The 12015-nt window shown below is 38.9% G+C and overlaps 1 protein-coding gene across 2 annotated transcripts in view; it reads right to left on the bottom strand.

Annotated features, from left to right (window-relative positions):
- EPAS1 (endothelial PAS domain protein 1) overlaps positions 1-12015 on the bottom strand; it is a 120623-nt gene that overhangs the window by 21141 nt on the left and 87467 nt on the right. For both annotated transcript variants that reach the window (XM_007476872.3, XM_016422936.2), the window contains exon 7: positions 3834-3940. In XM_007476872.3, the coding sequence (XP_007476934.1) occupies positions 3834-3940 (107 nt within the window). The remainder of the gene's footprint in view (positions 1-3833; positions 3941-12015) is intronic.

The raw sequence follows: 12015 nt of genomic DNA on the forward strand, positions 1-12015 counted from the left end.
TTTATCTTCTCTGATCCTCTCTAAGGTTAGCTAGGTGGCACAGTGGGTAGAGTACCTGACTTGGAGTCAGGAAGACTCACTTTCCTATGTTCAGACCTGGTTTCAAGACACTTACTGGCTGTATGACCCTGGACAAGCTATTTACCCTATTTGCTTCAATTTCCTCATCTGTAAAATAAGCTGGAGAAGGAAATGGAAAACCACTCCAGTATCTCTGCCAAGGGTCAGACATGGCAAAAACCCGACAGAACAACAATAATGATCCTTTCTATCCCTTATCTAATCATGGACTTTTAAAATTTGGGATGTGGCCTTTTAAGCCTAAATAATGTATCCAGTTGGAGCATATTGTCATATATGGTATAAGACTTTAGTTCAATTTCAGTGAGATTGTTTTCTAGTTTTACCAGAAGTTTTTGTCAAATAGTGAGGATTTACCTCAATTACTGTGACAGCTAGGTGGTATACTGAGTTGAGTTCTGGGCTTGGAGTCAGGAAGACCTGAATTCAAATTTGAATTCAAGTAATTACTAGGTATGTGACCTTGGGTAAGTCATTTAACCTCTGTTTGTCTCAGTTTCTTTATCTATAAAATAGGGATAATAATAATAGTATCTACCTTCCAGGATTGTCAATCAAATGAGATAATAATTGCAAAGAGGTTAGCACAGTGCCTGGCACATAAGTGTTAGTCATTATAATTCTAATAAACATGAATTTATACATAATATTTTATGATGTTGGGCATATTTATGTTTATACATATTAGGTTACTGTGTTCATTTGCTTCCTGTATGTTGCATACCTAATCAAGTCTACTGGTCTTCCTTCCTTCCTTCCTTCCTTCCTTCCTTCCTTCCTTCCTTCCTTCCTTCCTTCCTTCCTTCCTTCCTTCCTTCCTTCCTTCCTTCCTTCCTTCCTTCCTTCCTCCCTCTCTCCCTCCCTCTCTCTCTCTCTCTCTCTCTCTCTCTCTCTTTCTCTCTGTAACAACTACTTTTAATGGTCATTGCTGTACTTCATAGCTTGAGATTTGGTCCTGTGAGGCCTCCTTCCTTCCCTGCTCCAATGCCCTCACCTTTTTCTCATGATTTTCATTGAGAATATTGACCTTTTATTACTCCAAATCAATTTTTATTTTCATAATCCTCTAAAGTAATTCTTTGTTAGTCTGATTTGTAAGGTGCCGAATAAGTCAATTAATTTAGGTAGCACTGTGATTTCATCCTTTGACATGGCCCAACCATGAACAATGAATATCTTTCCATTTATGTTTTGTCTCAGAATTAATACTAAGTATTGGTTTCAAGACAGAAGAGAGGTCAGAACTGGGCAATAGGGATTAAGTGACTTGCCCAGGGTCACCCAGGTAGGAAGTATCTGAGGCCACATTTGAACCCAGGACCCCTCCCACCCCCCACCCCCATGTCCAAGCCTGGCTTCTCTATCCACTGACCACTTCACTGCCCCCTACCCTTACTTCTTGAATGATGACTGTGTCAAGGCCAGGTTCTACACACTCATGGAAAGGATGGTGGGGCCTTGGTTGGTCCTGAACTCTATTGTTTGGAGGTCTTGCCATCGTTGCTTTCCTCCTTGTGTTCTCCAAAGACCTCAGGGCTAGAACATCCTGATTTAGGATAGAGCCTGACTCTCGCCCACCTAGTCCAGCCCCCCTAGGTTCCTGATTCCTACTTAGGGATCAAAGTAACAGAATTAGACTCTGTTCAACCCTCCCAATGCCCTGCTCCCAGGGAAATAAGTACAGTTTTCAGCTTCCTCAGACTTATCCCTAGTCTGACTTCTCTTCTCAAGGCAAGCATTTTCCCCAGCTTCTTTGATGCAAAAAGCATTATTTCTCTCATTTGGTCCCCTCTCCTTTCAGGCTTTGGAAAAGGCCACTTTTTTATTTGAGATTTATGTTCCCTTAACTTTGTAACGGGCATGCTCTTGGAGAATCTAGTTCCTTCTATTGATCTGGGGTGCTAAATGCAGTAATGGCTCTCATGGAGACAAAGATAAGTAGCAGCCTGGTACATACAAACTCATTCACACTATGTGTTCACCATGCACGCATAGAGTGCCTTACTCTTTCCCCAACTTCAACCAAACTCTATTCATTGTTCAAGGCTTAAATGACATCTTCCTTCCTCTGTGACATCTTTCTTTATCTTTTCTGACTCGTAGTGAATTTTTTCCTTCCTCTTTTCTGAGGTCCTGCAGAGTTTATACCATTTGATGAACATATGATTATAGAAAATCATTTTTATTCTATTCTATTATTATTATTCATATTAATTAATTCTAAGATCAATTATCAAAATAATGGACAGAATCAATATTACCAATAATTGTATTAAAATAATGGATAATATAAATAAACACTAAATATTATTAAATTATTAATATTCTTCTATTATTAATTATTATAACTAATGATAATTAAATAGATCTGTTATGTCATTTTATAAGTATTTCCTCCATTGGTACAGATTGAGACTCCTCATACTTTCTCATCTTATGTGATTCTTGTCTACATGTTTCTATCAATATTCCAAAGAAGCCTTAATCCAAGCCCTAAAGGGCTTCTTCCAGTTAAAAAAAATTTTTTTAGATACCAGGGCAGCCCATCTGCCCATCTGTTATTTCTTATGCTTAATAAATGACCAGGAAGGGGACAACTAGGTAGCTCAGTTGATAGAGAGTCAGGCCTATAGACAGAAAGTCCTGGGTTCAAATATGGCTTCAGATATTTCCTAGCTGTGTGACCCTAGGCAAGTCACTTAACTCTGATTGCCTAGCCTTTATTGCTCTGCTACCTTGGGATTGATATTTAGTGTCAGTTTTAAGGCAGAAGGTAAGGGTTTAAAAAATAAAACAAAACATGACCAGGTCATTTCTTTTCTGGCCATCATTTTTTGTCTATAGGGATATTATTATAATAATTAATAAGATTATTATATAATTACATTGTGATATATAGTATTGTCATAAATATTATTCTATTATACTATTTTAATGTTATATTATCATATAATACTATTGTTACAAACAATATAATTTGTTATTGTTATATTAATTATTGTTACAAATAATATTATATAATGATATCCCGATATATTATGTATGATGATGTTGTTATGAATATTATCATATATTTAATAACTTATCATTACATAACATAATTAATAGCTAACATGAATAGGACGCTTTTGTTTTCAAAGCATGACCTAGACCTCATTTGATTCTTCCAACTCTGTGAGATAGATAGTACAAGTGTTCTTAGCCCCATCTTACAGATAAAGAAATTGAGGGTCAGAAGCGAAGTGACATTCTCATGATTCCATAGCTGCTAAGTGGAAGAGCCAGGATTTGAATCTAGAGCCTTTGACTCCAAATCCAAATTCTCACTACATCCTGACTTGCCTCTTCATTTCTTTTTTCATATTTCATATTTTTCACATTTCTTTTTTCATTTCTGTTTTTCTAAGAAGATTATAAGCTCTTTGAGATAGCGACTGTTTTTCTCCTTCTCTTCTCTCCCCCAGTACCCAGCCCAGGCATGGTCCTACACTAGACTCTCAAGAAAGACTCCTCAACCAATGCTCTCAACAGATCCAAACTAAAAACACTCATTTATTCTAACTCTTCCTATCCAAAGGCTTCTCTCCCTAAGCTAGGCGTTGGGGTGGAGGGCAGCATCACTAGTAACTGCTGGCCCATTTCTAGATCACAAGGCACAGTTCTCTGGTATTTGCTATCCTATAGGATCCCCCTCTTGGGAAACCTACAATTACACAACCCATCGCCCAGAGGGGAGAAACTGAGTCACTTACGATTCTGGTGACTCTTGGTCATACTCTCGGAATCCAGGGCATGGTAGAATTCATAGGCAGAGCGCCCAAGCAGCTCTTCAGGATGGTAGCCAATCAATTCGGTAATTCTTCATTGAAAATGAATGCATATGGAAAAACAAAAACAGAAAGACCAACAGATTTAGCAGAGATAAAAGCATGCCTGGGTAGTCCTATACCACTGTAAGTCCCTCACCCATGTTCTCTTCTCTGTTGTATCCAGGTCCTGCCTCTCCCATACTCAAGAGCCACTCTGTTGGACCATACTTCTAAAATCACATCCAAATCAGTCAACCTACCCTGTTCCAACACCACCCCTTGGAGGCAGGAAACATTCAGGGAGCAAAAACTCATGGGTGCAAACACTTGCGGTGGGATGCTGACCAGTAATAGACACAGGGTCAGCCTCATCCACCTGCAGAATAGACACGTGCTTTTGTGATGAGCTTTTTGACTTTCTGACAAGATGCTATTGAGCCTTAAAATTCTCCTGTGTTCCTCGCTGACAAATGTTTGAAATTCTTCTTTGGTGATTCATCTCTTTAGCTTGAAGTTTTTGATCCCTGCCATGAAACAAAACTCCCTGGAAAGAATCCATACCTTTAACTATTATCAGACACCTGAACCCTCAGGGTGACCGTAAATGGCTTTTGATAGGAAGAAGGAAGATAAAAATAGTAAAGCACTAGATATCTGAAGGGGGAGGAAGTAAAAGAAAGGACAGATCTAGGAGACTAAACTTCCCTAATTCAGCTTAAAGTGGTTCTTTAATGACAGAGTATACAGGAACTCCTCCCCCCACCCCCTTTTGGTCCTAGAATAGCATTTTATCAGTACAGAGAAACAAGGAGATGGTTCCTTTTTCTAATGCAGATGAGCCCAGATTATCCCTTGGGACTTGGAAAGGGCAGGAGGTGTCAGAGGTTGAATGTGACCTACATAAATTGCATCTTCTCTATGATATGCATCAAGATCCTTTCTTTCCCTTTCTTCCTTCCAGAGTCTTTTAGTTTTTCTCTAATTCATTTATTTAGTTCATTCATTCATTAGCTCCTGGAGGGACATACCCTCAAGGCAGATGGGGAAGAACAGATGTGGGAAGAGTTCTTACCATCATCCTAGAAAGAACTCAATCCTAACTCATTTGTAACATTGGCGCCATCTTTCATTGATAGAGGTAATGGGAAGCTGGGAGACTCTCTTTGGAATTCAGCCTCAGAGGCTTATTAGCTATGGGGCCCTAGTCAAGTTGCTGAATCTTTTTGTTTCCTCATCTGTAAAATGGGGATAATAATAACCCCTACCTCCCAGGATGACTTGTGAAGAGCAAATGAGTCAACCTATTTGGTAAAGATTTACAAACCTTAAAGTGCTATATAAAACATTAGCTACGATGACTACTACTACTACTAACACCACCATCACTACTACCACTAAGAATAATAATAAAATTTTAATTTTCTACTAAAAAAAAAAACCCAAACAAATCTGGGTAAAGAAAGGGTAAAGTCTCTGCTTGTGTGGTACTTGGACCCAAGCCAAGTTATAGCACAGCAAAGCTAAGTCAGGAAGGCTTTAACATCAGCTGATTTGGCTCCAGCAAAGAGGTTTCTCAAGTGAAATTCCAGTCCAGCCAACTTCAGTACAGGGGCCTCACTTTCCCTAAGTTGCCAGCTATGGACTGAGAAGGATTTGTTCCCTCCCCATGGCCTTGAATAGAGAGGGGCTTGCACACATGGTCCCTGGCATCCCACACCAGGATCATCAACTGAGTGTACCTCATAGCTGGGGGTGGGTTAGAGGGAGCATTTGGGGACAGGAGAATGCTGGTACAGCTGTTGCCCAGAGTCCAATTTCTTTTCAAGTTTGTTTTTTTTTTAATTCCTTCCAGGGATATGGAGTAGTTGGGGTTGGGGAGGTATCGGTGATTGGGAGGAGGGTTGGCTTGGTTTTTGTTGTGTTTTTTGGGGGGGCAGCGGTGCACAAACAAGGTCACTTGCCAAGATTGTTTACTTACTCCTCTTAAAACACAGCATTCTCTAGAAAGCTGAAAAATAAGAATTTGGAGAACTGGGGAGTTAATTACATCTCCCTCCCTCTAAGAAGGGTTGGAACGTTCCCTTTCAAGGTTAGCATAGTCCAGAGAAAATGTTCAAAGTAAATATTTATAATAACAAAGCTGATAACATGATATTCATTATCTAATTAATGAAAGATGTACAATGACATGTTTTGGAAATGGGAAAACAAGCTTATTCTTCAGAATTGCCAGATAGTTAGCTAGTAGCTGCCACAATTTATCTTGTCAACTAGAATAAATATTTAATGTCTCTTCTTACATTTTTTAAAACAGACTACCATAAAAAAAAAACAACACCCAACAACGGAGAAATACACCGAGCTCCTACACAATCAGCTAACATTTGAGTTGTCAGACTTCACAAAGCCAGGAAACCCCAAGTTCAGTCTCATGGTTCTCTGCCTCTGTCTGCCAGCACGTAGCTACCCTTAATGTCCATAACTCGGCGCCAGTTTATAGGGACAGGACTGCAGGAGTCCAGAAAAGGCATTCTAAGCATCTCAGGATGCTTCTAAGACATGGGCTATGCTAGACCCTGGGAAAGGAGTTGGACCCTGTAGAGTATCAAAAATCAATTGAGATCCACCAATAAGCTCAAGAACAACCAACTAATTTAATTTCTATATCTAATCTCATATTCTATTTCTCTTTCTAAGAAATGCAAATGGAAAAGTTTCAATCAATTTGCCTAGTTTTAAAATTAAACAGGGAACATAAAGATTTATTCAACAGATGTAATAAAGATTTAAAAGTCTATTTTCATTATGTGTATAGCAGAAGAGGAGGGTTAGAAAAAAACACCAAACAGGGAAAGAAAGAAGGAAGATAGAATTGAGAGAAACTGGAAAAAAGAGACAGACACACAACAGTGGAATTCAAGAGAGAAATAACAGGAGAAAGAGAATGAAATGACTCAGAGAAATAGAAGCATAGAAGGGAAGAGGCAGAAAGAAACTGTGACTTTCAATTTCCAGGTAAATGATGACTTTAAAATGTCATCGCTGCTTTTGATATCAGAGTTCACAACTTTTAAAATTTCTCTTTATCCTTAAAAATAAAAGAAAACAAAATTGAGGATATTTTAAAGAGGTTTTCCTGGATGGGAGAGCCATAACAGAACACCAGGAGGGAAATGATTCTCAAGGTTACAGTGACAATGAAATCAAGTCTACTATTCTCATATACCAGCCCAGGTATCTTTGTACATATGAGATGTGATAATGGCACGATATTCAGATGCTCCTGCTTTGAAATTCAAATAATTTCCAGGATGAAATTTTTTACTTTTGCTCTAAGGGTGTGCTAAATAAATTAGCTATTTGCAGTTAAGTTACAGGCTGATATTGAACCATTCTGCAAAGCAGTTACAAATCCTAGGGCTTTCACACTATGAGGGAGAACTTTACTGGTCTAGTTCCAATCAATTTGAAGGGTTATTTTAAAAAAGGATTTTACCAAAGACATTGATACTTTTCAGTATTTTTAAATACTTTTTTTAGTTGCTCCAAATCAAATAAGTTTTACTTTTATAGAGTGCTGCATTGAGAACCACAAAGACCTGGGTTCAAATCCTGATACTTTATTGTATGTGTTTATATGTGATCAAGGGCAAATTATTTAATTGTTCTGAGACTCAGGACTATAAAGACTACAGCTTCAGACTGAAAAGTATTGAGCTGAGGTTGCTGCTTACTAGTTTCATGAAGCGCACAAATATATAAAACCCAAATGGATTATAGGCTTTGAGCCTATGAACATGGGCTCATCATCTAGCTTAGTATAATGGGAAAAATGCTGTCTTTGGACTCAAAAGACCTGGGTTCAAATTTGACCCCTGACACTTACTAGCTGCATGATTTTGGGCAAGTCACTTAATCTCCTTGGGCCTCTATTTTCCTTCATGACTTCTAAGGTCCTTTCTGGTTCTTGATCTATAGTCCTATGATGCCTGCATCTAATGCCAGCATGAATTGAAGATCTGATTCCTAAATTCTTTTATCTTTTGGTAGATTCTTTTCATGCTCCTATCTCCACTCAGTCTGCCATTTTCCATGAAATTTATGAAACTGGGGAGAGATATCAAACTACAAAAATTTAGAGGAGTATTTTCTGTATGATAGTGTCCTCAAGCCAAACCTCCAAAACTTAGTGGAGGATTTTTCTGAATGATGGAGGTCCTCAAGCCTTTGATCTTATACACGAGGAAAACCAGTCATCATAGTTCTTCCTTAACCCATTCCCTCTTGATTACAAGGCATTTTTCTTGCACAGAACCTCTTTCTCCACTAGATGACTCTTGTTCATAAAATTAAGCCAAAAATTGATCTTTAAATTACACTACTTGGACAAAAACAAAAATAAAACCCAAACCACACACATTGTCTTCCCTTTGGTTAGTAATAATCATATTGTTCATGGTAGATTTGTGTTTATTACTCTTATTTATCCAATTTGACTGTGAGCTCTTTGAAGGCAAGGACTGTGTCTTATTTCTTCCTTGATAGGATTATATATCCATAACTGGAAGGGACCATCAAGTCCAACCCCCTCGTTTTATAGATGAGAAGGAGACCTAAAATGGTCAAACCATTTCCTGGGTTCACTTGGTTAGTAAGTATATAAGACAGGATATGAACCCAGGTCTTCTTGACTCCAAGTACAACATCCTATGGACTATATCACAATACTTGCAATGTTAGGCATATATTTGATTCTTAATAAAGAGGTGTTGAGAAAGGAAGTGAATAGCAACTAAGGAAAACATCTAAGAGCAGAGTCCAGTCATCTAGGTAGAGGAGGTCACCCCGTGTCATCTTCCATTTCCTTCTCATCACAGCCCTGATCACTGATGAGCATTTTTTACCCCTTCACTACTTCTTTAGTTTCTTCCTTTCCACTCTATGTCAGATATACAGACACATAAAAGCTACATCATTAATTTCTATAACAAAGAAAGTCTCTTGTATTGGGAATAATTAGTGGTGAACTGAATGAGGTTTGATAACCTTCTTTAAAGAAGCAAGAGTAGGGTCAGTTTAGAGGCTCAGTGGATAGAGATCCAGGTCTAGAGACGGGAGGTCCTGGGTTCACAAATGGCCTTGGATGCTTCCTAGCTTTAATACCTGTTAAAGGAAAACTTCAAATCTGGCTTCAGATACTTACTAGCTATGTGACCTTGGGCAAGTCACTTAACCCCAATTGCCTACTCCTTATTGCTCTTCTGCCTTGGAACTGATACTTAATATTGAATCTAAGACAGAAGGTAAGGGTTTAAAAAAAATAAAGAAGACAGCATAAACTGCAGAGAGTAGATTGCTTCTAAATCTTCTGCATCACTTGACCTTGATTTCCTTTGATTTAAAATGCTTTGCTTTTATAGCTAAAATTTAAATAGCATTTTCAAGCTTTCAAGGCACTTTACAATTATTATCTCATTTTGTCCTTTATTTGGAGCCTTTTTTGCTCCATCATTCCCTCCCTCTTCCCCTCTCAACCTGCTGTATACACTCCTTTAGATCTAAGAAAATGTCTCTAGGCCACCTTCAAGATCATTTTCTAAGACTTTACGTTGCCTGATTTTTTTCCTTCTAATTTCCCTTGTGGGAAAATGCTCCCTTTTGCAGAAGTTCCTATTTTCTCTTTCGTGTCACATTTCATTCTATCTGGTGTAATTCCAGATTAATACTGAAAGTAGGGTGGGGAGAGCCAAGGCCTTCCTTGTTAGCTAATCCGAGTGAGCAATGATTTTTGGGGTGTTCATTTCTGGTTACATATTAAGGAATTGGAGGGGAAAGAAAGACAAGCAAACAAACAGAAATGATCAGAAAAAGGAAAATTCAAAACCTTTTTTGAGCAACTCAAAAATAATACCTAGGGATTAAGAACTTAAAATAGCTGTGGGTTACGGGCTAAATTGGCTAAACTGCTCATGTGCCCTTATTAACTAATCTGCTAATCAGTTAAACACAACTTCTCCCCCACTGTATATTTAATGCCATTAAATGCCTCTCTTCACTCACTACTTCAGCATGACTGATTTTAGAGTTTAGTTCCTATAACTGAATCTCTTGAAAGATTTAAAGCTTGCTGGAAAAGTGTGATACCCTCAAAAATTTTTTAGTCATTCCACTTATTATAAATTGTAAAAGCTTCAGCCTTCCTGTGATAGCAATAGGTATTAAGACAGTGATTTTTATTAAGGCAGCAATAGTTATCAAGTGCTGATGATTAATTATTATTAACATGTACAGCTACCTTTACAAGGCACTGGAGGAAAGTTTAGATAAGCCAAGATGAGTTGAGATAAGTTTAGGTCAGGCTCAGATCTTTGCTCTCATGGCACTTTGCTGTCCACCACCATGGGCAAGGCAGAAGGAGAGTTAAGTGTATAGTAGTAACATTATCTTGGGCAGCATGACATCCCCTGTGCCCCTCAAGTCATACCATGTAGGTTGTGATCAATTCTATGTTCATGGAAAGTACGCTATAGATCAGGGGTGGGCAAACTACACTGCTAGGGTCAAATCTGATCAGCTGTCTGTTTTTGAGTGGCCTTGGATCTAAGAATGGTGTTTTAGCCCTACTGCAGCTCAGAACTCCTGAACTCAAGCAATCCACCAGCCTCAGCCTCCCCCGAAGTAAAGACTATGGGTACGGGTCACCATACTTCTCTTGAGACTGGAACTACTCTTTGAAAATACCACCCTGCAATGTACGCAAGCTCATAGATCTAGGAGCAAGGGAAAGCAGCTGGTCCTATCAGTCAGGAAGCAGAAGGTCTGGGTAATAGCTCTCAGCTCCTCCTACTAGGTTCAGGGCACTTCACTGCTTCTATAGATGTCTTGTCTCTATATATTAGGTCTAAGGTAGCTGGAGGGGAAGGAGGGGTCCTGGTAGGTTTCTTTTGTCAAAAGCCTTGGAGCTTTTAAAGAAAAGGGAGAATGACCAAACAGAAGACAGGGTCCAGGCCAGGCTTGGAACAAGGGAAGGAGAAATCCATTCTGACCAAGAAAATGAAGTTTTTCCCATTAGGAAACCAGCAAGAGATATCTGAAATATAAACTAATTCTCACAATCTATGTCCCCGGGCTGAGTGCAGAGAGGCTGATGGGACTCCGGAGAAGGAAGAAATCTCCCAGGCTGGCAAAAGTTATTTCCTAAAATGGTTTTCTGCTTGGTTGGGGAAGAGATTATTTTGTGCTTCCTTCATCCAACCTTCAACTAGGGGGCACCTTTCGAGGGGGGAGATGTTGGCTCCAGGTTTGCTGAGAGATCATATATTTAGAGTTGGAAACTGATCAGAGAAGCCATGTGGTCCAATACCTTCCTTTTACAGGAGAGGAAATAGAGGGCTAGAGAGGATGATTCACTCTGCTTGGACCCAGAGAAATAAAACAACAGCATTAATAATGACAACCATTGCTAGCCTCCATTGATATCCCATGCTCTGAGGTTTCATGGTGAGTTGAGAAGTGGCTGGGTTTTCTCTTAATGTAGCACAAGCTTTTTCCAAACTGGATTGGTTTAGAGTAAGGACCCAAGCGACAGACTATATATATCTTTTATCCATGATCAGGCTAAATTAATTCCAAGAGGCTTATTAAGGGAAGATTGGCCACCATTTTTTTTTCAGTCATAGCAATTCATGAAGCCTCTCTTTTCTGGCTCATAGCCAGAGGGTACATTTTATTGACTAATGAAACAAATCTTATGATTTTCTAAGGAGAATCCCTGATGTTGGAAGACTAGAAATGAAAAATGACTAGACATTTGTAATAGTCAGAGGTTCTTGAGAAATGAATGCCTCTGGGGAAGTTGGGAAACTCTAGAATTATAGCTCTGGAGTAAACTTTACAGATGATTGAGTGAGTGACCATGTCACCCCTTCTACCCCCAATAAACCCTAGTACTTCCCATTTGCCTATAGAGAAAAATGTTTGACTTTCAAAGTCGTTCACATTCCAGTCTTTGTCTATCTTTCCCGTACTTTGCAGTCCAGTCAAACTGGCTTTGCTCTTCAAAACACATGACACTTCATCTACCACCTCAATCGGTGGCTTTGTTTTGGTGGTCCTTCACGCCCGA

The sequence above is a fragment of the Monodelphis domestica genome, chromosome 1 (genome assembly GCF_027887165.1).
Source record: "Monodelphis domestica isolate mMonDom1 chromosome 1, mMonDom1.pri, whole genome shotgun sequence".
Taxonomy (NCBI): Eukaryota; Metazoa; Chordata; class Mammalia; order Didelphimorphia; family Didelphidae; genus Monodelphis; species Monodelphis domestica.